The 25,086-nt window shown below is 45.0% G+C and overlaps 2 protein-coding genes across 10 annotated transcripts in view; both read left to right on the top strand.

Moving 5' to 3' along the window:
- Window positions 1–3,391: 3,391 nt before the first annotated feature.
- LOC102023886 (chromosome unknown open reading frame, human C11orf52) lies at window positions 3,392–8,908 on the top strand. 2 transcript variants are annotated; one of them, XM_005378097.2, is made up of 4 exons: window positions 3,392–3,498; window positions 6,755–6,792; window positions 7,715–7,776; window positions 8,009–8,908. In XM_005378097.2, exons 1-4 carry the CDS (start codon window positions 3,467–3,469, stop codon window positions 8,255–8,257), a joined length of 381 nt encoding a protein of 126 aa, XP_005378154.1. In that variant the 5' UTR covers window positions 3,392–3,466; the 3' UTR covers window positions 8,258–8,908. The 2 variants fall into 2 exon arrangements, with proteins under 2 accessions (XP_005378154.1, XP_005378155.1); XM_005378098.2 differs by lacking the exons at window positions 3,392–3,498; window positions 6,755–6,792 and adding an exon at window positions 7,114–7,135.
- An 88-nt stretch (window positions 8,909–8,996) lies between these two features.
- The window catches only part of Dixdc1 (DIX domain containing 1), a 73,234-nt gene continuing 57,144 nt past the window's right edge, over window positions 8,997–25,086 (top strand). For 3 of the 8 annotated variants that reach the window (XM_005378089.1, XM_013511058.1, XM_005378093.1), the window contains exons 1-2: window positions 8,997–9,266; window positions 10,347–10,438. In XM_005378089.1, the coding sequence (XP_005378146.1) occupies window positions 9,167–9,266; window positions 10,347–10,438 (192 nt within the window). In that variant the 5' untranslated portion in view covers window positions 8,997–9,166. The other 5 variants (XM_013511056.1, XM_013511059.1, XM_005378094.2 and 2 more) reach the window with 5 other exon arrangements.

A 25,086-nucleotide genomic window follows, 5' to 3' on the forward strand; every position in this document is an offset into this window, starting at 1 on the left:
ATACCCGGAAGCTGACACTGGCTCCAGATCAAATTCCTAGCCATAATTTTCTCACAATACAACAAAAGAGAGAATGATCCTGGGAGGGAAAAGGGATATGCCATCCAAACAGCCCAGAGGGCTCTGTCTGAGCTGGTGATTAGAGACACAAAAACAAGGGTCTCCAGACTGTCTGGTCCTTTTTGGATAGGGGTTGGGAAAATGTTTTTTGGCTGGAGAGAGCGGCCTAAAGCCCTGGAGTGAATGCTTTGTTTTGCCACACTAAGGTCTGCCCATTAAAATGGTGTCTGACTCTGAGGGATTGAGGGTGCATATATGGAGGCGTGGATACTGAAGCTTCCATCATTATCACGTTACCATAGCCTCCCCATCCTCTGCACTTGGGTAACCCTGTTGAGAAAACATTTGTCTGATTTTGGAACATCCCAAAGAGAGGAATGGCTGTATCACCTCATCTAATCCAAGACAAAGTGCAGGGATCGCAGGTTCTTATTGTGACGGTAACTGCCAGACAATCCTGCCTTGCAAGTAGTCTTGATGCTAGGGAGATGGTGTACTTAGGACAGCCTGGGTGTCTGTCCCCCTATATAAGTTTTAACAATCGAGGTCATGCACACGTGTGATTTGGGGAGTGTCCAGAAAACTTGCTTTTTTCCACACTGTATGTATAGATTTTTTTCTAGGGTGTGATGGACACCTGAAATTCTTTCATTAAGGTGATTATATCTTAATTTTGAAAATCTGGCAAAAGCTGTAGATCTTCTTACCAGAAAAAAACACATACTCCCAAATTTTAAAATACTACTTAAATAGTTTCACATAATTTTTGAAATCCATTCATGCCCGTCTTAGGGATTTGTGGACTCCCAGGGTAAGGTTCCTCATCTAAGGAATTTGATTATTAGTTAAAGGATTAATTTCTATTAAAAATAGAAACACAATTCAAAAAATAACATTGACTATACTCGATGGTTCATTCATTCAACAAATATTTAGCAAGCCCCAGGTAATATAATATGGGGCTATATGTTGTAAATATACATTACAAAAATGATAGTCCTATTATATACTCATATAGAATCTTGTTATATACTCATATATAATATGTACAATCATATATAGATCTTAACATCTAGTTGATTTTTTAAAAAGTAAAAAACAAGAATTTTACTAAGACTTCAACTACAACAGCTTCACACTGATCTGTTTTGCTCACTCTTATTTATTCATTTCTGGATTGGAGATTGAACCCAGGGTCTGACACATGCTATGCATGCCCTCTACCGCCGAACTACAAGTCAGTTCCTAAACTTTTCTAAAAGAAAGGGTTCCTAAACAAGAGAAAATTTGGAAGCCTCTGATTTAATCCAAATCCCCACACCATGCAAATTCTTTTAAGGTTATCAATCAACTTTTTTTGAGATTTTTTCGAATGACAGAGAATTTAGAACTTCATCAAGTAGCCTACTCCTTTTTCTTTTTGGACATAGTTTATAGAGTCTTCTTTCTGTTGAGCCAAAATCTGCATTTCAGTAACTTCAGCACTTTGATTTTGCTTATGTTCAGAAAACAAATATAATCCATCTTCCACTTGAGAGAGCTTCAGATATTTAAAGATACCCATTCTGTTCTTCTAAATTTTCCTTTTCCCAGACAAGTTCTGCCTAGGTCTTTCAGCCACGTTCTACCATGCTTTCTGCACCCCTTATTACAGATAACTTTCTTTTGAACACCAGCATTTGACAAAGTAACCGGAAATTCAGCCTGGAGACCTTAAATGATTATTTTAGGCATTGATTAACTAGTACAGAAATTCAGCATATAGACCTTAAATGATTATTCCAGGCATTGACTGACTAGTACAGATTTCAGTAGAATAATCAGTCCCCTTACTTACCACTCTACATTTCTATTAATACTACCTAAGGCATATCAGGTTTTCTACTGCAAATGCACTATTATTTTCTGTGGAGCTTCTCATCATCTAAAAATCTCTTGGGTGATTTTCTGTAAATTACCGAAGTGACTGGAAAGAGACCAGATTCTGGAGGGCTCTGAGTGGCAGGCTGAGAAGTTTGAACTCTATCCTACAGGTAACAGGAAATTATGAATGGCTGTTGAGCTGTGGGGAAGGAGCAAGCAAAAAGATGAAAAGGACACAGTTAAGGGCAAGTACAAAAAGGTACAGGAGGAGAAGCATGAGCAATGATTGGGGTATAAGATAATAAAATAAGGTGCTTTATCATCTGATAATTAGCTGAGAATTAAGATTTACTGAGAGCTTTCCACTTGTCAGGCCCTGGACCAGAGCTTTATTACATGTACTTTATTTGATCTTCATAATAATAATATATGACTGTCATTCTTATCCCAAGTTTTCATAGGTTAGTTCAGAGCCCAGGGTACTCTGTGGAGTACGGGCATTTGAGGAAGACATCGAAGAGGAGGTGACAGCATGGAAAATAAGGGGTGTGGGGGCTGGGGATTTAGCTCAGCGGCACAGCGCCTGCCTGGCAAGCACGAGGTCGTGAGTTCGATTCCCGGTACCGGAAAAAAACAAAAAAACAAAAAAAAACAAAAAAAGAAAATAAGGGGTGTGGGTTTCACAGATTCTGCTGGAGCCCATTTTTTTCTACAAGGGAATTTGTTCCGCTGCCTGCTAGCTGCTGGTGGGTGTGAAAGGAGTCTAACTTGGAAGAAAAAGCAGAGCGGAGGGATGAGATTTCGTAGAGCTGAGCAAAGAACGCGGAAGTGAGTGATCAGGAAGCGCTGAGGCCAATTCTAACTGTAGAATCACCTGGTTTTATTCAAGAAGGGGAATGAGATAATAAATTCTGTTCTTTCACTTTACAGTCCTAGAAACCTAGGCACTAAAAGTTTCAGCTATTTGCCCACATTAATTCCAAATGTACGGGAGAATGTAAAAGGAATCCATTTCTACACATTTCAGGTTTTATGAGACTCTCGGACTTGAACTCAGATTCTGGACAGAGATCACACTAGTACTAATTACCTGCAGAGCGAAACCCAAACCTGGGTAGTGCTTGGCAAACGTAAGGGAAGATTTCTTTACTACACCGTGGACGATATATTTCAAAGACAGTGTGATGTAGCCGAGAAACTTTTCCTGAGGAAACCCGGAGCTCTTTTCTGTCTCAGGTTTCTTTTTAAATTGAGGTTTGAAGCTCAAAGTTCATGGCTTCATCAAAAGAAGCTTCAGCTCCCAAAGGTGAGTGAGATAGCTCTCTGTCACCTGGAGCCCAGGCATGTGGTTCTGCCTTTTGGCTAGGAACAGTCAGCTGGGAATCATTCCAGCAGGTGCCTTCCAAAGTCCAACCTGTTAGGTTGAAATCTGACACTGACAGAGATCCCTGGGAGCTGAAAAGGAAAGCTAAACCGAGAAGCAGGAAATGCGCTAGGCTCTTTATGTCGAAAAACAGCTGGGCTCCCTGGGACACGGAGCGCCATGGGAAACCGGCTCTGCTGTGGGGCAAGTTGGTGAGTAGGACGTAGGGCGGAGGGCACAGGCTCTATTGGTGGATACGGAGGCCCCAAGAATCAGATTCAGTGCCTCCCCCTGCCACCTTCCTGTGCCGGGCACCTCCTGGTTCAAACGCCCGAGTAGCACCTCCTTCTATGCTTACTTCCTTGCTGGGGCCCACAGAAAATACCGCGATGCCAGTTGTTTGTAGAGTGGCCAGGGCAGGGCTAGAAGAGTGAATTGGCATCGATTCTCTCTGCTTTCCCTTTTTTCCCTTCTCTTCTCCCCCAGATAATAATAATTGCAGCATTTGAGAGCTTTCTATGTGCCAGGCATTTTACAATCTCATTTAAGTTTCCCAACACTTCTTTGAATATGGGGTCTTATCCTTTATTAATTTCTGTGGTACCAGGGATTGGACCTATCCCAGGTCCATTTTTTACTTTTTATTTTAAGACAGGATCTCACCAAGTTGCCCAGCATGGGCTCAAACTCGTGATCCTCCTGCCTCAGCCTCCCAGAGTGCTGAGGTCACAGATGCACACCATCACAACCGTCTTCTAGCTGCTCCTCAGAAGGGACTGGTGAGGTGGCACACATCTGTAATCCCAGCACTCTGGGAGGCTGAGGGAGGAGGATCACAAGTTTGAGTCCAGCCCGGGCAACTGAATGAGAACCTGTCTCAAAACAAAAAAAAAAAAAATGAAAAGGGCAATGGGTATAGCTCAGTGTGAAGCCCCTGGGTTCAATTTACAGTACAACCAAAACAAAACAAAGATCAAACAAACTTGCTGAAAATCTCACAGCTCCTCTGACATGGTCAACTGACTCAAGCACCTATTCTAGAGACACTATACTAGGCATTCTAATCAACATTATTTTTTTCTCTTAAAATATTTATTAGGATTGGATAAAATTGTTATTTTTTATCTCAATAAGCCGCCAGACACTTCAAGATACTATGACGAGTGAAGTTTTTATTGTTAAATATTCCTTTTCTTTTTTCCTTTCTTCTTTCCTTTTTTATTTTTTTGGCAGTGCTAGGGATTAAATGTAGGTCTCTTAAAAAAAAATAAATGTAGGACCTTCATACTGAGCTACATCCTAGCACTTTTTTTAATTTTGAGAAAGGATCTCTCACTGAGTTGCTCAATTATTCAGAGTGGGCTCAAACTTAGGATTCTCCTACCTCATACTTTCAGAGTGCTGGTATTACGCATGTGTACCACCCCCGGCTTCTTTGCTGTTATCTACAATATTCAAAAGTATCTGTTGTTATATATATTTACAATATTAAAAAATTTGAAAATGTATAATATTAAAAAAGCAGAAAATACGGAACAATCATAAACATAAGTACCCAGAGATAACAGAAATATTTTAGTACATTGTCACATTACTTTTAAATGTGCACATTTTTATCCCAAAACACATAACTTCATGAAAAGTAAAATTTTCCATGCTATTAGGTGTTCTTCCAACATCCTTTTCTAAGTGCTTACATAATTTTCCATTGAGTGGGTGTGCCATTATTTCAGTCAGTTACCAAATATTGGATATTTCCTATCTTTTGATATTATAAATACTGCTACAATAAATATTCATATTTGTATAAGTATTATTATTTCTTAGGATATTAACTGATACATCAGAGAGTATATAAATTTATGTTCAGTGCTTTTATTTTTGAGACAGGGCCTCACTATGTAATCCAGGCTGGTCTTGAACTCACTATGTAGCCCAAACTGGCCTCAAACTTGCAGCAATCCCCCTGTCTCAGCCTCCCAAGTGCTAGGATTACCGGTGTACACCACCAACCCTGGCTTGCAATGCTTTTTATACTTCTTGCAAATTACATTTTAGAAGGATTGCATCCATTTTTATTCTTACTACCACTGGAGGAGTGTCCATTTAATTTCCTTAATTTTGATCTAAAAATAGTTTCTGTCACTCCACGAGTACTCTGGGTTATGTCCAGGCATTGCACAATATCCAACTCAGGAACAGGCTCTGTTCACTAAAACTGGACCGCCCTAGTCACTTATTTTAGAACTAATATTTTCTCTGTCCCTTTAAATGGAAATAAGCGGGAAGGCAGTCCTGACAAGAGGCAAGGAATTGGAAGATTCCCTCGCTCCTAGGATAAGGCTGTGGCTGTAACCCATAGCATGCGTGAAAGTGGCAGAGAAGGAATCCGAAGGGCAAAGAAGTTATCTTTTTTTGCTGAACCACTTCTAGCACTTGGGTAGATACTAACTATTCTGACCTCTGCCGGCTGTGCAGCAACCAAAACTCATGCCGAAACACAGACCTCTCTTAAATCAATGTGAGGAAATCCTCCGTTTTTTCCCTACAGTAATACAACCAACAAGAGTTAAAGTCTGTCTCTTTCTTTCACTTTAATTAGCAAAAGAAGGAAACTTTCTGAGAAGAGGAGAAGTCAGACAGACAAATAGGGTTCACTCCAGGGAGATTTGGGAATGTACTAGCAAGCACGCAGAGTAAGTCCTAATCTATGCACTTCCTCAGACTGGAAGTGTTTTTCTGGACATCAAACTCTTGACAATCACATAGACACATGGGCTCCATTCGGGACCCCAGGGGCTCAGAAATGAACATTAGAGGTCTGCTGCACGCTGAGGACAGGATAGCTGAGTCATTCCCCAAATGCAGTGTTTCCTGTTCTGTAGACAAAGTACTCCAAAGGACATTAAAGGTTAAACATCTCTCACTTTCTCTGCTAATTAAAAACAAGCACAGGGAAGCAGAGAAAGGAGAGAGAGGGAGAGAGGTTCTGAGGTGCCCTAACTAGTTAACCCTGGTTGTGGAAGCTTGTATGTCTTCCAGAATGAAAATCCCAGATTGAAAAAGACCCAAAAAATAACATCACAGAAGCAACAAGAGGGTCTCTGGATCCAAGAGTGTCCTATTATTTGGCAGGTTTCCCTAACCTCTCCTGGGATTAGCTTGTTAGACAATCCCAGAATAGCCTTCAAGCCAGCTACCTCCCTGGCATGCAGGGACTGGTTGCCTACAACTGTATTTTGGGCTCGGTTATGTCAGTTGTACCACTCTACTTTCCAGAACTGTTCATCGGGGAGAAATGTGGTACCCTTGACAAATGCTTTTGGGCTGAACCTGGCTCAGGGTGAATCTTTAAGGAGGTGGGGGAAAGACATCCCAGGTGTTGGGACCACAAAGCAAACAATGAAGGAGAAAAGACAGAGGCCACAGCTCTTCTTACACATGGGTGATCTCTTTTTCCTATCACAGGAGCAGCCCATCAACTTTCCAGAACAAAAACAAAACAGGTAACTTTAAGGGGGAGGGGACATGGTGGGGGAACGGCAAATAAGAGGATAATAGAGCTGACATCTTTGGAAAGGGCAAAAAGGTAGAAAAGAGGAGCAGCCTTGGAATGGATAAAGGGAGATAACACCTGAGGGGAATCTCAGCCCTGGACCTGTGGGGCCTATCTTTCTCATTATCTTAGGGTGGCAGGGTTGGTCGCTCATTCTTTCATTCATCCAGCAAATATTACTGAGCACTTACAATGTCTGTGAGCCACTCTGTGGGGTCCTAAGGAGGCAGAGAGTTGCAAGGGAAAGGACCAGTAGTCCCAGCCCTGGAAGAGCTAACCATCAAGTATGAGAGGTACGTTCACTTCAATCAATAACTGAAGTACTATCTAGTGCTAGTATAGGAGATGTACACCCATGCAGTGGGAGAATGGGAGAACTGATGTCAAAGCAATGCAAGTTTACAGGTTGGCAGAAGAGGGATTGGAGGATATTTTAAGTACAGGAATCAGCTCCTGCAGGGGGAGACTGACTGACTTTAAGGGGCACACTGGTGTAGCTGGGCACTTATAATGGTGTTGTGGTACTGGTCTGTTTACTTATTGTCTCCCCTAGCAGACTGTAAACTAAGACAGAGAAAACAGTCTACTCATTCTTCCATTACATGGCACAGCACCTGGCTCAATTTATATTTGTGGAACTATCTTTAGGGGCTGGTGAAAAAGGAGGATGGATTATATTATGACCACATGGGAAAGGCCTGGACTGAACACCCTGCAAAGGCGTTTGGATATGGGAACACTGAAAGCGAAGGAAGTGGGAATGGAGGCAGAGGGAGTGATCAGATGCCAACAGGTTAACAGAGATTAGAAGAGGGCAGTTTCATAGAGACAGAGGAGAGAGAGTGGATTTAAGTTGGATTTCTTCCCTGCAGGGAGCCAAGCAAGATTCACACCGAAGCGACAGCAGCGACAGCCACCGCAGAATAGCACAAAGGTATTCTGGCTCGCTGTCCTCCCTAGGGACTACTCAGACAAGGGGTCCCAGTTCCTCAGCTTCTCACCCTGAGACAGACACATTTCAGTCACCCTCAGATGGTTGGTTTTGCCTGGCCTCCTCTGTCCCCTAAAGGGGCAAAGCAAAGGGACACCAGTCTAACTGGCCCAGCACTGGAGGTGAGGAACAAAGCCAAGTCAAGAATCTTCCTTAATTCTGTGATTCCTTACAGGGCCATAGATTCACAGGACATACGTATGAGCAGGCTTTACAGCAGTCTGTCTCCCCAAAGAGGAGTCGAGACCTCACATCGGAAGAGAGCGACTTACATTATGCAGACATTCAAGTGTGCAGCCGTACCCAGCCACGTTCTGCCAGCGAGGTGAAACACCTGCAGTTAGAAAATGCTACAGAGTATGCCACGCTTTACTTCCCCCAGGCCTCACCACGCTATGACAGCAAGAATGGGACTCTGGTGTGAGTCTTGCAGGGCAGGCACCAGTTTCCACTATTTTCATCACTACTCCTGCGCGGAGGCTCAACTGCTTTGGGGAATTTGGTGGCAGCCCAGGGATGTTACGCTTAAAGAACTCAAGGGCACTTGGAATTGCCTGTGTCCTTATTCTGTCCCCTAGGCCTCTTATTTGCCACTGTTATCTTGGAGTGGTGGCTGGGTTAGCTATGTGTGGACGGAGTTCCACAAAACGATGCTAGGTGGAGTGTTCTAGAAGGTAGGTCTCTGACCCCTAACATCGCTCGGGCTATCAAGTGCAGAATGAACAGCTTGCCGTATATGCACCTGGGCTGACCGTCAGGCTCCATGTAATGGCATCCCTTGCACACACCTGAAACTCCAGGGCTGAAGAGGAAGTACTCTAGAAAAGCATCCTGAAATTTTGCAACCACCTTCTGGCGGGGGCAGTTTCCTCAGTGGCTGAGTCAGGGGTCCCAGACCTAAGCGGACAAACGGGGGCAGGATCTGAGGCACAGCGGCAGCCTTCTCCAACCACTGGCCACAAAGACTTTCAAATCACCGATACTAACAACGGAGCAGCCCGAAACTCCCGCAGGGGAGATTTTTAGCTCTTGCCTGCCCAGGGTCGCTACCATCAATAAACGCGAAGAGAAACTGGCCCGGTTTGTTTTCTGGGGCGAGGTTTTGCAGCGGGTCCTCACTGGCTGAAGCCGTGGGCGGGGACCTGACCAGCGGGAAGCCCGGCCTTGGGGACAGGGAGGGGCCCGCGTGCGCAGGTGGTGAGGTGCGATCTGGCGGGGACCAGCTCCGGCCGGTTGGAGGCGGGGTCTGAAGGCAGGGGGCGGGATCAAGGCCGGCAGGGGACGGCGTCCGGCAGCTGGAAACCCGCGGGCCAGAGCCACCCTCCCCGTCGCCATGGCAGCGGGAACGCGGCGGCCACGGACACAGCTAACGCAGGCGGAACCCAGAAGCGGCCGGGAGAGAGGTGTGGAGCCAGGCAGACCCATAATAAGAGGTACGTGTCGAAGGGTGGCGGGTCAGTGGGAAACATCATTACCAGTGGTTGAGCAACCAGATCAAAACTGGGCACACGCAGAAGGGGCGAGCTGGAGAAACAGGACAGAGGCGGAAGTTTCACGGTCTGAACTCGCTCTGAATCTGGAAGAGTCTTTCTTGATATGTAGTTCCCGCTTCAGACTTTCAGAGCTTGGAGGCAGTAGCAACATCCTGCCCGTTGTCAACCTGCGCACCACCCAACGCACACATCGCTGCCCCTAGGTTGTTCGCTAAGGAGGCTGATTCTCTGCAGATGGATAGAGTACGGAAAGTGGGGTGGACGCACAAAGAGAGGCTGGTAATGGTATCAGCCTCAGAGACTGCTTGTGAGAATTTAAGACACGTGCAACAGTACGGACCATGCAGTCAAATGTGTGTATGTGGCCGCCACTATCATCACCATCACCGTCATCCTTCTCTTCACTGGTGCCAGGCTGGTTCTCTGGCACGGAGCTAGTTAGTGCCAGTGGGCTCCTGAGCGGGCTGAAGGACTGCCTTCACCACCAATTGGAGCAATTCCCCAGCCCATCTCCTATATGTCAGGTGGGGGAAAGAATCGAACTATGCCCAAGGGTTATTTACCATGCAGGTCGAATAAGATGATGCAGATGATAATACTTTGTACACTTAAGTTTCTGTCTACGAATTCTGCATTAAAGTTATAAATGCTGTCTTTTTTGGGTTAAAACTGAATTTCTGAGCATGAAAAGGGTCAATGCCAGAAGCAGAACTGCTGGCGTTGTTATCCCGTGGTCCTTGAAGTCCAGGAAGAAGAGAAAAAGATAGGTAAATTTTTAGTAACTAGGTTTTAGCACAAAAACTTAAGTAACTAGGTTTTATGATGCCACTGTGATAGTCCTTTTGGGATTATAATATTTTGGGCTTGATTTTCAGCTAGCCAGGGTCCTATTTCTGGTGCATCAAGATGAATTCAGTTGGTAGATTTGGAGGAGGACCCTGACCTTAACTTGGATGGTTTAACTTTTGTCCCTCCCCCCATTCTGCATATTTGCACATTTTTTCCTTTTCCTATTTTAAGGTGGCCCTGATTTGGCTCTTCTAGGGACTCTGAAGATGGGGACTCAAGGGATTGTGAGATTCTGTAACACCTTGCTGCCAGCAGAGCCCTCTGTAAGTTTCTGGTACGCTGTGGAGAGGGACTGAGCACATTACTGGAATTTCAGTATAGTTTTCATCTGGAGGATTGCTGCATCTGAGCTCAGATCCTGGAACAGAACTGGTATAGTTCCCCTCGTTTCTTTCTTCTCCTGTGGAATTTGCAGCTCACTCGAGCTTTGACTCATTGTCTTTCTGGAATGGGTAAAATCAGGCAGAGACTGAAAACTTTAGCAGTTAAGAACATATGTATTGTTTAAGAGATTTAAAATTTGTTGTAGAAATAATGTGTGCTAATTACAGAGCATTTGAAAAATATTGCAAGCTATGATTAGAAAGTAAAAACAGCGCAAGGCACAGCTGAGGAAAGCAGAGACAGGAGGATGGTAAGTTCAAGTCCTACCTGAGCAACTTAGTGGGACTTCGTCCCAAAATGAAAAATAAAAAGGGCTGGGGATATAGCTCAGTGCAAAGGCACTGACTTCAATTCCCAGTTCTGTAAAACAAACAAATAAACAAACGAAAAATGCCAACCCACAAGTCTCACATCCAAAAGCAAACATTGTTAATCTTTTAGAATATACCCTTCCAGTCATTTTTCCTGTAAATGTTTTACATGAGATCATATTATGTGCAAGCTTTTGATTGTTTCTTCTCACTTCGTGTTGGTTAATACAAAAATCATTTAAATTTTTTTTTTTGAGACAAGGTCTTGCTATATAGTTCAGGCTGGCTGTGAACTCACTGTGTAGCCCAGGGTGGTCTGAACTGTTGGCAGTCCTCCAGCATCAGTCCCCAGAGTGCTGGGATTACCTGTGTGCTGTCACTCCTGGTTTAAAAATGTTTGTTTTAATGGGAAACATGTTTGGTAGACATTATAATGGCTGTAATTTTACCAGTGCTTTGTTGGGTCCTGTCATGTTGCAAATAAGTCATTTAAGACCAATTCAAAGGATGTGAACATTTTAGTCAATTCACCTTGTGAAAGAAGAACTGTGCTGCCAGATTTTGTGCATCCTTCAGAGGAGAGCTGAATGTTAGTTGGAAGAGAGATAGGTCTTGGTAGAAACCTGGTTACCTCATGTAATGAGACCCTAGGTGCCGCAGACAGGTTGTTTTTGGTAGCGTAACTAGTATTGTGGGACCCTGAAAGTGGAGAAGTACAGTATGGGGCTGTTCAGTGTTTTCATAGTAGAGAAGCTCAAGGGTCACTTCCAAAATATCCACCAGGTGTCGCTATGTTGTTCTACTCCTCACCCCTAGAATAGCTGGCAGATAACTGGAAATGTGAATTTTAAGAATTCATGTAGAAAATATTTACATATCTGCTTTGGTACAGTTTTTTTTTTTAACGCTGCCATCTGGTGATTGGCAACTTCCTAGTCTCTCACTACTCTGTCTCATTTTTCCTTCTTCTACCCATTCGTCTGTCACATTTACCCTGTGTGCTCTGTTCCCCCGTCCTAATGCTGAGTTCTCCGTTTTACTTTTTTTCCCTTACTATTTTTCCCTCCAGTCTTGTTTCTTGTCTCTGTGTGTCCTCTGTGTATTTATGCGTAATTGTGGGCTCCAGTTTTTGGTAAAAGAATAGGATTTTGCGTATAATGACGTATATATAGTAGAATTCAATGTATCTTTAATGTTTTTCATGAAAGAGTACCTGGTTGAAGGAGAGAAAAATATAGATGGATACCAAAAATTATTTACAGTTTGCTGGAGCATATAGAAAAAGTGACAAAGTCCAAAATAAACTAAAATTAAGTCCCAAATAATAGAGTATTGGACATGGTCATGATAGATTTTTGAAATTTAAAAAGAGCCATTCAGGCTGCCAGTATTTACTGAACATCTACTATGTCCCAGAAAATATTCTTGGATGTGGGAATAAACCAGTAACAAATCATACAAGTCTTTGTCTTCATGAACTTATGGGGGAAAAGTTGATGCTAAATACATGAACAAGTTCTCAGGTGAGGTGGCGCATGCCTGTAATCCCAGCATTTGGGAGGCTGAAGCAGGAGCATCACTGCACATTCGAGGTCAGGCTAGGCTACATAGTGAGTTCAAGGCCAATCTGAACTACATACTGAGACCTTGTATCAAAATATCAAAAATAACTAAAGATGAGATATACAAGATAATAATAGATGATCTCAAGAAGAATAAAAAATAAACTGGACAAACAAGCCTAGGAATGTTGTAAAAGTAGTAAGAGAATGTTGGTGTATAGTCAGTTTCTTGGGTGACAGGTCCCAAGAAGGAGGTGCCACAGATGAAAAGAAAAACGAGAGACAGTTGTGGGATCAGGGGCTTGCAGCCTCTTGGACTGGAGCTTCAATTACCATCCTCCTTAGCAGCCGTTTATTGGGATACAAACAAAAAGCAGCAACAGGGCAAATGGGAGGAATAAATAACAGGATTGGCGAGGACAACACAACTCAATTACCACAGGAGTGAGACTTGCCTTAGTTAGCCATCCTGTTATCATTCCTTCGGCATATCTCAGCAAGGCATCTAGTGTTTTCCCAGCGGCTTTCCACAGGGACACAGGTCCTGCTATCATTTCCTTTTGCACCAATGCTTTTGCTAGACCTCCTCCAGAATCAAACAATCCTATGGCTTGCTCAGGCCCAAAGTCCCACGTAGGTAATACATTGAAAGACAAACTAAAGAATGTCCTTCTCCACAAGAGAAGATGAATGTTTGAAAGAGATCAAAACCAAGCGTGGCCAGAAGAGGAGGTATAGCTCAGTGGTATAATGTTTGCCTCGCATGCCTAAGGCCCTGAGTTTAGTTCCCAGCGTTGCAAAAACAAAAATGAAAACCAAAAGGTCAGAGGAGTTTTATAGAGGAAGTGGAACCTGAACCAGGCATAGTGACGATGTGGGTGGCAGAAGGGTGGTGCATGGGAGCATTCTAGGGACAGGGTCTGTTGTGAAAGCGTGGAGGTGAACACGAGTCTTGTAAATGTGTGAGCGAGTAAGGAATCTTGTGATCTGAGCAGAGATGGTTTGGGAGGGAGCCTGAAGAGTGGGACACAAGTTTTATCTGACATGCTAAGAGGAGGAGAGCTTGAAGCTGTTGGGCAGTAGAGGAGCAAGATGAATGCATTGTCTAAGAAAAATTAAGGTGAATATGGGCTGGCAGGTGGAAGTTGGGAGATAGCAGGTTAGTGTTGGGAGCCGCTGAAACTGGAAGGTAATTACCTGTGCAGGACAAAGCCAGCCCGAGAACATGGGAGTTCCTTGAAGCGTGTGAACAAGCTGATGTAGCTTGTTGTTTTTTTTTTTTTTTTTGTCTTTTTGAGACAGGGTCTCGCTATGCAGTTCAGGTTGGACTTGAGCTCACTTTGTAGCCCAGGATGGCCTCGAACTCACAACAATCCTCCTGCCTCAGCCTCCCGAGTGCTGGGATTACAGGCGTGCGCCACCACACCCAGCGTTTGTAGCTTGCTCACTGATTGCTGGACAATGAGGCGAAAATTAACCAACCTCTTGAGGGTGTGAATAAATGCTCTACTGTTCTTGGGCAGTTCCCCTTCTCCGCTGAGAGAGAGGATCTCCACCTGATCCCAGCTCTTTGTCTTTTGTCTATTTTTTCCTCATTCTAACCGCACTCCCTTCCCAGGGTATAGCAAGAACCCAACGGATCCTTACAGGTTAGGGTAGAGCACTTGCTTAGCATGCACAAGACTCGGAGTCTTATCCCAGCCCTACAATACATAAAAAGTAAGGAAATAAGTAAAAGCACAGCTTAGGAACCGGGATAGGTTTGCAGCCTTTGATGGTGATTATGCGCTTTCTTGTGTATTTCTATGCTGATGTCACTGAATGTAAATGTAATAGAAGTTGTGAAGACATTACCCTCAAGGAACTCAGCGGATGTGAGAAAACAGAGGAAAGAATAAGAACTTATTTCAGAAGGTCATTTAAAATCTTTGTATTTGTGATTTTAATTACTTGTTTATTCAAACTGCCTTTCTATGCCTTCATAGTCATGAATGATTGCCTATAATAGAAGCGTTAAGTTTTTCATAGGTGTGAATTTCACACATCTTAGTTTTCCACAGAGAGACGTCACAGGCAATATTTTCACCAAATGACAGTTTTGTTTAAGGCTCAAAGTCTTACTTAGGGAAATGTGTTATTATATTTATTAACAGCAGGGGTGGGCATGTTTGCTTATGTTTCCTCTAGTGTCATTCATTTATTCATTCATCTAAAAACATTTACTGAGTACTTTCGATGTGGTAAGCGTCATACAAAAAGAATCGTATAATGATTCAGAATCCGGGATTTGTCCCACTATTGGGTCTGGGACAATTTAGCTATCCTGCAAATCTCAGCATCAGTCTCTGTCTCTATCTCCCTCCCTTTTTCTCTGTCTGTGTCTCTCTGTTTCTCTCTCTCTCTTCCTAGTTCTGGAGATTGAACCCAGGGAACACTGAGCTATGTCCCCAGACCTTTAAAATTTTGTTCTGAGCCAGGATCATTCTGAGTTGCTCAGGGTGACTTTCAATTTACAATCCCCCAGCCTCAGCCTCCTGAGTAGGATTTCAGGTGTTCAATACTATGTATTCCTGGCTTCCCTTTCTTTGTTATATATATAAAAAAAAACTCAACTATTTGTGGTAATTGTGATCATCAAACATATGTATATGGATGCTTATTACAAGACTTGACTCAGTTTTGCTATTATTGCCATTATATTAGATATTTGGATAGATTTTAGTTTGTGGGAGAAGTATCTTCCATTACTGTCAAAATAATGCAAGACGGTGGAGGTCAGATAGAAGTTCAAAAATCAGATGACATGGCAGAGATGTGCAGAAAGCAGTGTGCTGCAATCCTTGGCTTCTCCTGGGCCAAGTGGATGATAGGCCTGAAGTAGTGGAAGTTGTTCCAGCTACCCAGACAGGAGCAGCCTTCCCCCCACCGGTGCTGCATGATGTTGGTCATTGCTCTAGTTAGTCCTAGTTCTTTCAGCTGACCCACTTACTCTCCCCACCTTCCACGGATATCACGACAGGGTGACATAGGCAGAATGGAATCGTAAATATTAGTACTGCTAGGAACTCAAGCACGGTTCTTCTGCTGGACCACTTTCTAAGACAGATCGTTGTAAGTGTGGCAAACATATCTTCTGAAGAAAAAAGCGATATTATTTGGTCCAGCAGGAATTTTGTGTTTTTTCCAAGCACGAGAGGCAGACTGTATGTGAACAGCTACAATCCATAGCTGTGTAGGGTGTTCTGAAATTATAATATCTTCATTTAAGTGAATTAAACCTAAATATCATTACAATTTTGGTTCCATGGTTGCATTAGTCACATTTGAAGTGTTCAATAACCGCATGTAGCTAGTGGCCTCGCTATTCGATAGCATAGATATAAAATGTTTTGGTCTCCACAGAAAGTTCTAATAGACACTACTGCTCTAGAATATGTGGTTGGTATAGCTGTGGACTTTCTACAGATAGTATGTTCTCTGGCCATATGCCGTATGATAAATATTTTTATCAAGTGTGCACGATTCTTTCTTCATTTCTCCAGCATGCTGTGGAGAGCCTTGCTAAAGGGCACAGGGCCAGTCCTCAGAGGTCTTTCTTTCCAATCTTAGCTCTCATACTGATTTGATAAGTGGTTGTGAGCACCTAGCTTTGATTCCTTCATACGAATTAGAGGCATGGCGCCAAATGAGATCTTTATTTTGGAGCTTTAAAATGCAGTAATTGAATGAGTCTTTCCTCAAAAGCATTAAGCCCGGTGAGCCTACTTTGACCAAAGACTTGTTTGAGAAACAGTGACCTCTTTGCATAGATAAGAGTCAGCAGGCCTCTCTCTGACGTCTGAGTATGTTCTGCTTTGTGTCTAAAGCATCGTGGGCTCTCACCCAGTCAGGATCCTCTCCCAGGGACCCACCAATTGGATGCTTTGGTTTTGTGTCATTCTGCACACAGATGTGTTACATGCAATTTTGGGCAATTAAAAGTTTAAAAAATGTTCTTGTTATACTACCGAGGGTTGAACCCAGGGCCCAGCACATGCTAGACAAGTGCTATACCACCGAGCCACCACCCCAGCCAGGAAGTTTCCTACCTGTAAATGGCTTTGTTGCGTTCACTACTCCTACATCAGTGACTCTCCTGCTGGTGCTATACCATGAACTGAAGTAACGGCCAGTGGAGTTCCTGGTAGCTCAGTTTCCCACCTAGATTGTGAAGGAGGTGGGTCTCTGACTTGTGGACTGCTCAAGTTCACTTTGATCTGGTGTCATAGCTTTTCTCTCCCTTTAGCCAGAACTGAACCCACAGGATTTAACCAGCAGCAGCTGCTCGACACCTGTGCTCTCTCTCTGCTTCCTGCCTGTTGTGATCAGAGGTGGGTGTGCATTTCTCCGCAAGCAGTTTTATGTTTGGCAGCTTTAGACGTTCAGAAAGGATAATGCTAGTCTGGGTGCTTCAGGTAAGTGTTTCCCTTTTCTCTAGTGATCCATGGACAAGGGTATTAGGTTACATAAGAACCATAACTGGCTTTTCTTGCTAAGGTAATGGGGGTGGAGGAGGGTGTTTGGGCCTTCGGAACAATCGTTTAGAGTCACTTATCATTTGTAGTCCTAGCTTCGGGAACTTGGTGTCAGTGAGCAGCTGTGTCCTTGGGCAAGGGCCTAACCTTCCGTGACACTCTGTAATCCCCTTCCCCTCCACCCGGGCTGACAAGGTAGAATGTAATATGAGCGTTCTTTCAGCTTCCAGTCTTCCTATAAAATTAAGTTTGTGCGGAACATGTAAATAGTTAGTATTCTTAAAAATAACTAGGGTTGGGCCAGGGGTATTGCCTGCCAATTGCAAGGCCCTCAGTTCGATTCCTGGTACAGAAAAAAAAAATCAGGGTTATCACTTAAATAACTAGAAAGAGGGAAAAATTCTCTAGCCTATTAAATATGTTCCAATAACACCAATAACTTTAGGTCTCTTCTGTCTCCCTTTGTGCTTCCTTTTCTTCAGCCTAGTCACTCACTGTACAGGCCCCACGGGGGAAAAGATTGCTGTTTTCAGTTCGTGTGTGTGTGTGGGGGTTCCCTATGATTCATTCTCTTTTCCACCCACCTTGTGGGGTGCTTGTGACCTTAAATCAGCAGTGTGTGTGCGTTTGCCTATATGTTCAACATGCCCTCTAGCCAGCACTCTTGCTTCAAGCGGTGTGCGTGAGCGTGCGCGCGTGTGTGTGTAATTGCAAGCATCTGCACTCGCTGGCATGCCTGCTTGTGTGTGTACGGGGGTGTGCGCGCGCGCGATCGCTCGAGTATGAATGCGTGCACCGAGTACACACATAGTGGCACGCCCGCCTGCAAGCCTGGTGTGTTGCTGGCATGTCCGCTTGTGTGTCTGGGTGCGTGTGCACGCGCGTGTGTAAATGCACACTGCACACACATACCGGCACGCCCGCCGGCAAGCCTGGTGTGTGTGGTGCGCCTGTGTGTGTAGCCCGCCCTCCTGCGCGCTCCCCCGCTGGCTCTCTGGCAAGCACGTAGGGCCCGGGGCCGCTGGCCAGCGCCACTCCGCCCTGTGCGCGCCCAGCTGTTTCTATAGGAACCACACGGCGCTGGGCCCCTCCAGCGTGGGTCCCCGTGCGAGCATGCCCAGTGCAAGCCGCTAGTTTGGCTTGGGTCTAGGTTTCCAGTAAGTGGCGTGCGGGACTCCGGAGAGATCCCAATGAGCTGAGCCGAAGCCTTTTGTGTGCGGAGGGCGGAGGAGGCGGGCGGCCGCCTGACTGCAGACCCCGCCCGGGAGCCCCGCAGGAACAATGCTAGCCTGCCTGACCCGCGGGAACTTACTGGACGTCCTGCAGGAGGGCTTCAATGAGGTAACGGCCCTGCCCCTCCCACTGCCCGCTCCCTGGCTCCCGCGCCTCCGCCTGCTCTCCGGAGGGGTCCTCAGTCTCCCACCCTCCCAGAGCCCCCTGAGCACAGCACCCGCAAAGCCCCAGGGTGGCTAAAGCAGTGGGTGCGGACAGACCAGTGAATGCGGGGAGATGGGCACGGCTGCCAGTCTCCGCCTAAGCGGGGTGACGACCTTCCCTGGTAGCTTACCTGAGCCCGGAGGACAGGACCACAGGTTCAGCTCTCATTTCCTTCCAGAGGCGTCTCTACACTCCCCTGGGGTCTTCCCCAGGAACACCCTGGAGGAGCCCTGAATAGATTCTATTTTAGGAGCTCGCCAACCCACCCAAAGGAGGGGCGGGGTGGCATGGCACCGGTAGAAAGTTTGGAGAGGACAGAAGACTGTGAGGGTTGCACATGAAGGGTCCTTTTCATCTGCAAATCTCCTGTATGGGGTGGGCAGGAGCGGATTTCTCCGCAACCAAGGACAGATTTGGCCGAGAGGAGCCGCCAAGTGAGAGAGGGCCTGGTTCTGGGACCAGTTTAGGGGAGCCAGCATTTGCTTCTTTTAGGAGACCCGGATGGGGGCCTTGGTCTGACAAGTAGGACGGGCCACCTTACCTACTTTCTGTCACTTCTGTTATCTCTCCCATTTGCTTGTCTTCTGACCCAAGCAGTTTTGCTTCGAGACCCTTCCCCCTTGCCATTTGCTCCTTCCATTTTTCCCTGCTTCTGAAGCCAACTTTGATTGCCTTAGCCCACGGTCCAGGGAGACCTAGGCTTTTAATTGTGCCTTCTGGTTTCCCTCTCTCCTTTTACTTCCGCATCTCCCTTCCTTCCCTCTCTGACTCTGTTAAACTGAAATTGTTAAACAACAACAAACAACAGTCAAGTAATATATGGATGCCTTTTCTTTTTTTGGTACTGGGGATTGAACCGAGGGTGTCACACATGCTAGACATGAGCTATACTTCCAAGCCCCCCATCTCTTCTTATAAAGATGGAAGGTGCCTTTGTCTCCCCCTGCCCCCTCCCCTACCCCAACCTTTTCCCCTGAGGTAACCATTCTTCTGAATTTGTGTATAAGGTTTTCTTTCTACAGCTGCACTGCAGGCCTTTTCCTTGATTCCTGTTTCTAATTAAGCCGCCCTGCAGCCTGACCTGCCTCAGAGCCTCCCCTAGTCCCTGGCCCCAGAGTCCCCCAATTGTTACTGACACAGAAAGACTGCAGAAATGCTGTCCCAGCCTACCCAACTGAAGTGGAATTTTCCTTTGGCTGAGGGGTGTCACTGAAGGGCAGAGCTTGCGTCCTGCCTGCAGTGTGGGACTTCTCGTCTTCGCATCGTTCCTGTCTGAACATACGTAAGGGGACTGTTAACAAAGAGCTATAGACTGCAAGCCGAAACAGAGGAGCCAGGACACCTACCTCTGAGCACTTCCTGTATTCCTGGTTCCTCTTTTCTCATTTTCTGGCTTTGAGCCACTCCTAGTCTTTAGCTGCGGAAGTCTCACCCATCCGCGGCTTATTGCGGCTCTGTGGGTCCTCTTAGGGCCTCTCCTCATTCTTGTTTTAACCCAATTCCCAGAAAGGGGGATACAGTGTCTGATTAGCAGGAGGAAGCCAGCACAGAGCCAGTCCTCCTCTTTGCTTTCTGCTCGTTTTGACTTCTAAACCTTTCGACTGGAGAGCCATGTGAGCCACGAGACGCAGCTGTTCTTTTCGTGCTGAGGCTTCCTTGACTACCTCTGACCTCCATTTCTTGCAAAGGACGGGAAGATGGAGTGGGAGAGTTCTTTCTGTGGTGGAAAAGGAGTTGTCATAAAGACAGTAAATGTACAACTTTATAATTAATCTATACCGAGAATAATGCAGTAAGCCTCCTTTCTCTCTCTGACATGTGATTTTTCTAACATCCCATAAACTTTCCTCCACCTCCTCTATGGATTAATGCACATTAGTCTTTCTGCTAGGAGATCGGAACTCTAAAAACCAATAAGTGCTTTTGATTTCTCTGAAAAAATTAACATAAGCAGTTATAAGTCAAACTTGAATGGTTCCTTGCAATTCAAATAATTATTTCACATACAATGTCACATTTAATGCCACAGAATAATTGTATGATTGGTTATTTCAGAGTTGGTGGAGCCCTGTTGGACCTATTGTACCCTCTAGGGTTGCTTAATAGACCCAGTAATAATCTCTTTTGTTAGAGTCATGTGATAAGGATGTAAATAGGGATGTACAAGCTAGGGTCAGGATACACTTCAATTCCTCTGAGAAACTCTGAGGCTAAGAATACCACACATGTATCCGTCACCTCCTGGGAATGATCCAAGTATATCTGAAGCTATCCTTCATTACCTAGATGCTTTGTAGGTCTGAGTGGTTAGAACTCTGACCTCATTCTCTATGGCAGAGAAAACTGGCACAGGAAACAGAACTATGGCCCTAATTGTTTAATTATAAGGGAATCCTGCGGCAGAGAGAAATGCTGGACCTACTTTTGCCCTCTGTTCTCAATCCATATGCCATCCTGCGGAACTATGCACGACAGGATTTTTTTGTACTACATTTCACACACAGAGCCCTGGCCTCCCCGTGCCTGGAAGATAGCTCACAGAATAGATCCATGTCAGTAATGTCAGTGCAATCCCTTTAATTGACATGGTTAATCTTCACTGTGAATTATCTACTGCCACATTCTCTGACCCACCCTGGCTGTCATACCGTCTCCTCTATTTTAGGCTTTCTGTAGTTCATAATTTCCCTGTTCCACACCTGCCTGAAAGCTGTCTGTTTTCTCTGCCGCTTGATACTGGTGTTGTTATATGAATAAATATTATCTTTGGTTAATGTGCCAACAGGCATTTCTGCCAGTGTTTTTCTGAGGACTGAACTTTCTTTAAAAGACCCGGGTGCTTGTGTTGGAAGGTTTTGATAGACCTAAATTTGTAATGCCCTTTGACCGGGTGAAGGGATGATGGGTAATATACTTGAAAAACACTTGGTTCCTCTTTCCAGGAAATTTGTATATACAGAGAGGGCATACTGAAAAAAAAAATTATTAGGATGCTTAATGTGATGAATGTCATAGAAAAGTAATATTTGTGGGAGATTATAGAGATAACATTCCTGTTAACGCCATCATAAAAATCACTAAATATTTACCAACCTTCCTGCTAGTCTGGTATATGAATGCAAGCAATTCCTCCCCAGACATTCACTGAATTACTGTGTTTAGCAGGCACTGTGCCAGGCTCTGGAAATAGAAGTCAAACAACAGAGTGTGCGCCTTGGTGGAGCTCACACCAATAAAGATAAAGGAAAGGAAATGTTCAGAGTACCATATTTGGGGAAATTACGATACAGATATCTTGTCTGTGGGAAAGAATGAACCTGTGGTGTGAATGGCCTGAGGCTAAAAGTAACGGGATATGAGTGTCCAATCCTTAACCTTTCGAACATATGATCTAACAGATTTTCCCTATGTTTTTCTTCAAGTAGAAATTGAAAGCCCACATTAAGATGCTTCTGCTGCCAGGCGTGGTGACGTCTGTAGTCTTGCTGCTTGAGGTGCTTGAGCCCATGAGTTCAAGATCAGCCTGGGCAATATAGTGAGACCTTGTCTCAAACAGCAGCAAAATTCATCTGCCTGGAAATCCCAGAGACAGATAAGAAGGGCCTTTGTCTGTCCTCACCCCCATCAGGGGGACATTATGTGAGGACCGAGACTGGCAGGTGGAGCAGCTGCTGCGAGCACCTCCCCTCAGTGCCTCGCATCTTCCGCAGAGTAGCGCCGCAGCGTGGGGCAACGAGAGGCTGTCAGACATTTCCACAGTGAACCCGCCCCCCGTGCTTTGCTGTAGACATTAAAGGCCTGTTAAGTCTTTAATGTCACAAAGCACCATACCCCTTAGCTTTCTTCTTTTCTGTCCTGACTGATTTCTCCTCTCCTCACCCAGGCTCGCTGGCTGTGTTCCCACAGGAGTCAATGCCAGCGCGACAGATGCTCCCTGGCCGCGTGCTATCAGGCAGCTTTTGCTTCTTGCTCTGAATGATGGGCTGGCCAGGCGTGTGGAGCGGTGACAGGGCTCTGTTTTCCAGGTGCCCCCGCCCCCGGCACTTTACGGGGGCCTTGGGAGCACCAGAAATGCTTCATCTGCCATGAGTGGTCCTGTTCCAGCAATAAGAACCAGAGGCTCAAACTGACACTTTCCTGAATGCATTTCTATATCTTTTTTCATTCTTTCTTTTCTTTTTTCTAAGGGGTGGTAGTGGGGTGCAGTACTGGGGCTTGAACTCCAGGCCTTCACACTGAACTACATCGCCAGCCTTTCATTTTTATTCTGAGACATGCTCTCACAAAGTCATTAGTTTGCCCAGGCTGGGCTGGAACTTGTTAAAATCTTTCTGTCTCAGTCCTAGAGTGTTGGGATTACAGGTATGTGTCTCTGCACCTGTGTGTCTGTGTTTCTTATCCCCTTAACCAGTCGTCCTTGAGGCGGTCATGAACACAACCTTCAGTGGCCAGATGTAGGATGATAGGGGGCCAAGGTCAAAAGCCCTGAGGATTGGCTCTAGGATAAGGGACACCCTAGACTATAGAGTGATACCGCATCCGCTCATCATTCATTCATTGTTTTACATTTCTTGTGCTGTCAGTAACATGTACTCAGGAAGGTACAGAGAATGTTTAGAAAATGTCAAATTAGTGGAAATTTTTTTTTAATTTCTTTTTTATTTTTACTTCTTTGGTATCGGGAATCGAACTCATGACCTTGCGCATGCCAGGCAGGCTGTGTGTAGTGGAAGTTTAAAAATGAGATTAGGAGCTATCTTTCAGACAACCTCTAGCTCTTTATTCTCTAATATCTTATACTTGGACCGCTGGGCTGAATATGAATACAAACAGACCTGCCCATATGAAAAAAAAGATTTAATGGTATTTTTATTTGTGAACTTTATTTTTACCCGTAGCCACCAAGTACAATGAACAAAGAGATTTCCTGGTTCGGCAGGGGGTTGAATGAGTTATTAGGAAAGAAATAAAATAGTGTGTTCTTGTAGCTGCAGAATTTAGGCCAGTCGTAACTCAGGTTGGTGGACCTCCAGCCCCTATCTTTTTACCTGCGGCTTTTACCCTGGTTTCACAGTAAAATTATTTTCCCTCTTGAGCCCTTCATGTCCCTCCCCCTGAGGTGTCTTCAGCATATCACAGAAGCATGCTGGTTTTTTTGCTGGCCAGCAGGGAGCCATGGAGCCAACTTCATGAATGTTTCTCTGCCGGGAACGCTAGGTCTCAGACCCTGGTGAAACCAGGGCAGTGTTTTTGCACCTCTAGGCAAACAAGTCCTCTGCAGCCCTGCTCTTTAAGTTTGAGGGGATCAGAGAGCAGAGGCTGGGTTTACCAAGTTGTTTGGAAAAAAGGGTAGGTCGTAAAGAAAAATAGAAATTTACCTTTAGCAACATAAAAGCGCGCAAGGTCAAGATTCCCTGCCTACAGGAAGACTATGAATAGCATTGTCTGTCCTGGAAGAGTTTTGACTCGAATTGTAAGGTTATATGGGGTGTCTTGGAGGAAGCTGATGGAGACAAGGGGTTGCTCAGGCTTCCTCACACTGCGGATTTGTCACCACTGCTGTCAGCTGTAGGAGAGATCCAGTCTCACCAGGCCCAAATCCAGCTCCGACAGCTTAGCCTTTTGCTGTATCTACTTTTCCATTTTCCAGGCTTGATTCAGAGCATTCCCCCTAACACCCCTCAGCTGGTCTAGAATTCTGCATTATACTGGCACCCTCTGGCTTCCCTAGAACAAGTTAGAGATGAAACTCGGGACTGTCACTGACGTCACATGCCCTAACCATCTGTCTTGCCTCTTTTTTTTTCTTTAATTCGATTGCAAGTGCCAAGAGCCCATCTTGCACCAGCAGAGCTAGGAAGTGGAATTTAATTGATTGATGGGACTCAAGGAAAGTCTGAAATAAAACAGTAAACCACAGAACAGGGAGGGCACAGCAGAATCTCCGATACAGTGAAAAGCAAGAACTAAGACATTGGCAGGATGGGTCCCTCTGCTCTTTGCCTCTTCACATCATTCAGTGGTGACTTCCTTCCTCCTCCTGTAGATAGCTTTTTGCTCGTGAGTGGGCAGCCTGGCTGATGGCACATCTGAGTTTCGTATCTTGCAACTTTAAATGCCAGTTCAAAACATTCCAGGGATTAGCTGGGCTTGACCAACCAATTTGGCCAGACCAGTCAACTATGGGCAGGAGACAGGGTGATGTACTAGTGTGGGTCGGGTCACGCGGCCCACCACTGTGTATACAGGGAACTGTGTGCTTCTAGTAGTCACTGTGAACCAGGCAGCTCCCCTAACACAGGCCTAGCTGGCGTCTGTCATGGGCCTGCTGTGCTTCTCCAGCTCTTGTTGGAAACAGACCAAAACCAGGGTCATGTTCAAGACAGTCTTAATACTCTAGATATTTTCATTTTGCTGAACCTGTTACATCTTGTCTGCGTTGAATCATAGACTTACAAACTGACAGTACTAGAAAGAAATAAAATGCAGTGAGGTTTTGTGTGTTTGTGCATGTGTGTGTGTGTTTTGTTTTGTTTTCAACTACTGCAGTGAGTCTTTAAGAGGTTACTTTTTTTTTTTTTTTTGGTTTTTTGAGACAAGGGTCTCACTATGCAGTTTAGGCTGACCTTGAACTCACTATGTAGCCCAGGCTGGCCTTGAAATCATGGCAATCCTCCTGCCTCAGCCCACCCCCGCTGCCCTG

This window comes from Chinchilla lanigera, unplaced genomic scaffold (genome assembly GCF_000276665.1).
Source record: "Chinchilla lanigera isolate Chin_1 unplaced genomic scaffold, ChiLan1.0 scaffold00011, whole genome shotgun sequence".
Lineage (NCBI taxonomy): Eukaryota > Metazoa > Chordata > Mammalia > Rodentia > Chinchillidae > Chinchilla > Chinchilla lanigera.